At 41.7% G+C, this 5,639-nt stretch overlaps 1 protein-coding gene across 1 annotated transcript; it reads right to left on the bottom strand.

Annotated features, from left to right (window-relative positions):
• Positions 1-2,238: 2,238 nt before the first annotated feature.
• LOC118426601 lies at positions 2,239-4,924 on the bottom strand. The gene is made up of 5 exons (XM_035836093.1): positions 4,790-4,924; positions 3,785-3,864; positions 3,492-3,587; positions 3,304-3,367; positions 2,239-3,058 (listed from the first exon to the last, which is right to left on the bottom strand). The coding sequence occupies exons 2-5, from the start codon at positions 3,815-3,817 to the stop codon at positions 2,874-2,876; spliced, it is 378 nt and encodes a 125-aa protein (XP_035691986.1). The 5' UTR covers positions 3,818-3,864; positions 4,790-4,924; the 3' UTR covers positions 2,239-2,873.
• Positions 4,925-5,639: the final 715 nt, after the last annotated feature.

The following is a 5,639-nucleotide window of genomic DNA, read 5'->3' on the forward strand; positions in this document are numbered from 1 at the left end:
CATAGCATATATACATATATATGCATGCCCCTCTCTCTATATATATACAAGCCCCTCGCTCTATATATATACCGGGCTTACATGCATGAGTTAACTATACGCATGTCCAGGCCTACTTGACAAGTGTTAGAGGGGAACAAGAACTGCCGTCAACAAGCGGATGACTCGACTGAACATTTCCGTATAGAAGTATCGATGCAGATGTAAGGGTCTGTGGCAATGAAAGTAATTCAACAGCATAATATGTGTATAGATATCACGTTTCTGTTGTTTCTTAGTTGTTTTGAATCTTATACAGGCTTTACCTTTGACGTCATCAGCGCCATGTTGGATTACAGCATATGTCTGTTAAAGCCAGGTTTACGCCCAAGACACGCCAAACTTGTTAAAAGTCGGACGGAATATCGTTCGGTTATTGCAGGAAGCCCGAACGAGTCTGGCGCGAGGCCGAAGAGTTCGGACAAACTCCGACCGAAAAAAAGAGAGTCAAAAACCGTCGGGTTGCCGCCCGGGTATTGGCCAAGTCTTGGCCATTGCTTGGACAAACTCCGGTCGAGCTACAGGCAACCCTTTGACGAGCTCTACGAGCTCAACGCTCACCGCCGAGGCCTCGCTGAAATTAAGCGCAGCTGCAAGTGCCCCGCAAACGCCGGCCGAGCTGCTAAAATTCGGTCGAGGCCCGCATAATCGCCAAAACGCCGGTCATACTCCGGCCGAAAATGTCCATTTGGAGCTCGCCAACAGCTCGGCCGAGCCAAATTCTTGATTTGTAAAGGGGGCTTAAACGGGGCTTAACGACAGGAAGATGCTACAACGTAGTTGATCCAATTACCCGCCAGCATGGTAGTCGGGGGATTCAAATTATAATTATGACGTCAATGAAAAGCATGTATTGTCACGTACATTTTGTCACATAAAAATATTAGACCCGCTTGAGGGGGCGTTTATTATGTACTTGTCTCCATCGTCCTGCCATCGCTTCTGAATTTGGTAATCTTGTTTCACTTTCGAAAAACCTCTGTGTGGTTTTCATAGAATGTTCAAAATATGACATCCTGACACGATTTTTTTTCCAGATTTACGGGGTTATACCGTCGGGGTTATACCACTCCTTGCAGGATGACACACACTTTCCTTGGCTGATACAAGACGGGGTGCGCCAAGTCTTCCATCCGTGTAATTTGTAGTAAATCACCAATTCCAGGCGGAAGGATTTGTACCATCGCACACCGGGGCATGCCGCTACTCTTTTTTTTTTTTAGAAAAGTGTGGTGGGTTCTTTAACGTGCGTGGTGTGTGACTCTCCCCAAACACGGGACCTCCATTTAAAAAAAAGTCCTATCCGAGGGACGTCCCTAGCAGAAGCTAGGTACTCATTTTCACCTGAGTGAAGTAAGGATGTAAAGTGCCTTTTCCAAAGGCACAAGATGGGTGACATGGCGCAGGTTTAGAACTCGGGACCTCTTGTTACCTCAAACTCAGTGTTTGAGGTGACATCAAACCGTGGACACAGATATGGTAATGAATGAGGGTCATGCATCTCCGAATGCTGTATGGTGGCACAGTATGGGAATAAAGGGTAAAGTTGAAGGTAGTCCCATAGTGCTTTTAAACCGTAAGTGCAAGTGCAGGGTGTTGTTATCCGCTGTGCCTTAGGTACGATTTGGAAGTCGGAGCCAATGCCTCTCCAACCTACCCAAACATTTGTTCGACTTCTTCTCGTTTCTTAGTGATCGTAACAACAGACAAACCTTTCATTTCTGATTCATGCCTTACCGTCGATCCATATAACAGTGACATTTAGTGTTTTTTGTTTATACGGTCTCACTTTCTGTACACCATGATTTTAGTCACTGGCTAGTGATGGAAGAAAAGACAGGGCCATTAAAATGGCCCCCAAGAATTAACCCTTGTCACTAGTAGAAGAATCAACTTGAAGATACGAAGTCATATAATGTAAAAAAAATCGGAACACTGTCCTTAAACGTGTAAGAAACTGTTAAAAACATATTGGCGATGTTTGCCCTATGTTGTATGATGTATTCGTTTTTACATCCAGTTCTATCTTGATTCATTTCTCCTCTTAGATATCATGTATTTTGTTCAACATTCTAAATGGTAAAGTGACAAAAGAAAACGCGAGAACAACATTGCCGGATTAATGAATAGCATTTGTTAGGACAGTAAGTGTTGATGAACAATGTTTTATTATCACTTGTACGCACTGTAACCTTGGCATTCCCCTTGTGACTTCTCAGCCCTATCTTTATGTCAAATATCTCAATGGATCTAAATCTACAGTACTAGTACGTTTTACAGCAAGTCAGTAAACAGCCATACAAACAAAACTGAAGCGATAGCTACTCAAGTCCATATTATGTTGTCATCGTATTAACAATATCTAGATATAATATTCAGCACTGTATTGTATATTGTCTATGAACAACCTTGGTCATGTCTGATTTATGCCTTATCGTCCATGTAACAGCGACATCTAGCGGTTTTGTAAGGAAAGTTTCTACGACGCCACTCCATGTGCACCATGATTTTAGTCATTGGTGAGAAGACAGCACATTATAAGTCTGAAGAGTGCTTATGAGAAATGAAAGAACCTGACCAACCATAGGTTAACATTGAATATCACTGGTTATAGTTAAATTTAAAGTAAGAAATATCTTATATACTGATGGATATCTATCAGTTCCTCAGTATCCATGCTCGGCTTCAATATGACTTGTCAAACTTAAGGTATACCTTGTAGTTAGCTTTCTACTCTGAATTGAGATTCAGGATAATAGCCGCAATGTGTAGTCAGTTACTACGGTAATTTTAATTTTATGAGAGACCAACACATTGCTTGGCTTGGCTTGTACTTAGTGCACGATAAAATCACAATCGCGCTCACAGCAGTAACGGGTCTCACTGCAGCGACGCCTCCACCACCATCCACTGCAGCTCCTCCTCGTGCAGTATCGCACACAGGGACATCTTGCGCTCAGCCACCACCCATGAAGAGAACGTGCCACACGGAAATGCTCTCCATCCGCTTGGGCCTCACCTGTAATAGAATCGGATAAATCCCTATACTTATAGCAAGGGGAGCTACCTTGCATACAAACCCCTGCATACTTCCAACTCCCTGTGCCCATAAAACAACATTATTTATCCCCCTGTGAAAAACAAATTTCATTTGCATACATCGATCTAGCATACTTACAAAGGATCTCAGGATCCTAACATTTTGTACAGTTCTATGACATTGCTTTACCTAAAGTTATGAGCTAAACATATAGACATCCTCACCTGCAGTGTCCTCAATCTCTTCTGTCCCATCCTCATCGTCTCCCAATATGGAAAGGAGAGAACGCTGAAAAAACAGCAAACTAATTAGAAGAGGCAAAAATGTTAATGTGAAAAAAAACTGTAGGATGTGAAAAAACTGTAGGATGAAATAAGATGAAAAGGGACATTTTGAACATTAGAAGCCTTACTTCGGGACGCTCTGCTGCAGCCGGTTGGATCAGGATCAACAGGACCACCACACCCATAAACAACATCACTGTTGCCATGGAAACACGTCCAGATCGCTGAGTGAAAAGAATTCTAAAAGTTTAGCTTCATTTTGTATGAAATTAACCATTTCGACATCAATAAGCTTTCTTTTTACATTCAGGAGAAATGAAAACATTTGCCTCAATCCCACCTCGAAATCGGTAGCTCTATGACCGGGTCATGACAAAATATCTGAGTTTATTTACACCAATACGTGACAGCGTATACTCACTTTAGGACTCTTTGGAGTAGGGACGCGCATCATTTGTCTTCGGAGCCAAACAATTCACGTATGTGGGATTCAGTTGTTTCCTACACATCGGTAGGAATAAATGAGGTGAGTTGAAATACAGAACACAATCTGGTCTGTTAGCCTATTGAAATTTCAACCCGTTTAACTGATGTAATCGATGCACATGAGAACAATGTACATATATAAATCCCTGGAAATGGTATTTCTCTGTTTGCAAGGTCTCTCATTTTTGCCATCATATGAATTTGCTTTAGTCTATGTAAATGAAGCTCATGAGTTAGTGACTCAATAAATGTAAGACGGCCACTGTATCCTGATCTCCAAGCAGAGGTATGGCAACTGCGACATTAATTGAACCTCTTTAGAAGTATTCTTATGGTTTTCAAGTGGATGCTACGAAAGCGGAACAAATAAAAGCTTCACATATTCTTGGTCATGAGTCATACGCCACCATGTTTTATTCAATCACCTATAAAAAATAGGTTGCCTCTATGATATCTGTCAGCCGAATTTCGCACGACACATCCACGGCTATCTGAAAAATTCACTCAGTTTGCGATCGTACGTACGACGGTCGTTCTCTGAATCTGACCGGGCACTGAAAGCAATGGACTGAGTCTGTTGCAGACGCCGATAGCGAGTTACTCTAACTGTATGGAAACCTAACCATACGGCCAAAGTAATCTCAATTGCGATTAAATATTCGCGTTTGAGTCAAGAAGTCGACATTAGACTGATAGAGGCTTTTACGCAGTTCGAAACAGCACCGCAGATCTATGCATGGGTCGCACATTTAGATATCATATTCAATATACAACGTTGTGTGTTGCTTCGAAGAAAGTTCCTATACGGGAAACATGCGGCTCCAGCGTCTTTTCTGAAGATGTGGCATATAAGTGTGGATGGTTGGCTTGAGGTTGTCCTTCCCCAGTTACTCTACCAATATACAACGAAGCGTTATATAATATTTCATAACTCACGTACCTCACGGAACAGATCAGGACTGTGACACACACGGTCTGTGCTTTCTCACGGCTTGTTTGGTGCTGGAAAGGACCCACTGCTGACTAATTCTTCAGATATTTACTTCCTCAAAGTTCTCGCTTTCACCTGGTTGCTAGGAGATCTTGTCAAACAATAGGAACTGGCAAGTAAGCCTTCATTGCGTTTGGGATTGCAGTTGGGGAACTGTCAAAACAAACAAGGTCACAGGTGCATCGCGTCTAAGAACATTTGTTTATTCTAGAAGTCTGAAAAGTGAGTTAAGCAAGGGAGCTTAATATTCTATATGAACGGTACGATGTTGATTTGATTATATCGATGACACGCGCGCATTGATTTTCGGCCGTATGCAGAAATAAAAGATAAAAAAGTTTCAACTATACTATAAATCATACAAAGCAGCAGTTAGATGAGCAAATAAAAATTTATATGCCTTTAGGGTGTAAAAAAATCGGAAATTTATACCAAGATAGACTTCCAATGTCAAAGAAGAAGATGTGAAAGAACAATACTAAAGAATCTATTGTTCTGTATACTGTACTCCGTTGGTTCAGTCATCTGGTTACCCTTCCTGACCATTTATATGTCATACTGAAAGTAACTTTTTGGCCAAACGTCTTGTCTTTTATTCGCCACCCGTTATAAACAAATGTGGCCAAACATGTGTGTGTGTGTGTGTGTGTGTGTGTGTGTCTATGTGTGTCTATGTGTGTGTGTCTATGTGTGTGTATATATATATATGTGTGTGTGTATGTGTGTATGTATGTGTGCGTGTGTGTGTCTGTGTGCGTGTGTTTGTATGTATGTGTGTGTGCGCGCGTGTGTGTGTGAG

The sequence above is a fragment of the Branchiostoma floridae genome, chromosome 11, assembly GCF_000003815.2.
Source record: "Branchiostoma floridae strain S238N-H82 chromosome 11, Bfl_VNyyK, whole genome shotgun sequence".
Lineage (NCBI taxonomy): Eukaryota > Metazoa > Chordata > Leptocardii > Amphioxiformes > Branchiostomatidae > Branchiostoma > Branchiostoma floridae.

Bases quoted from the DNA above. Each gene is read 5' to 3' on its own strand.
- LOC118426601 (XM_035836093.1), bottom strand. From the start codon at position 3,817: ATGATGCGCGTCCCTACTCCAAAGAGTCCTAAA. The intron at 3,588-3,784 runs GTGAGTATACGC...CTTTTCACTCAG, and splicing joins CTACTCCAAAGAGTCCTAAA to CGATCTGGACGTGTTTCCAT. The intron at 3,368-3,491 runs GTAAGGCTTCTA...CTGTTTTTTCAG, and splicing joins CTGCAGCAGAGCGTCCCGAA to CGTTCTCTCCTTTCCATATT.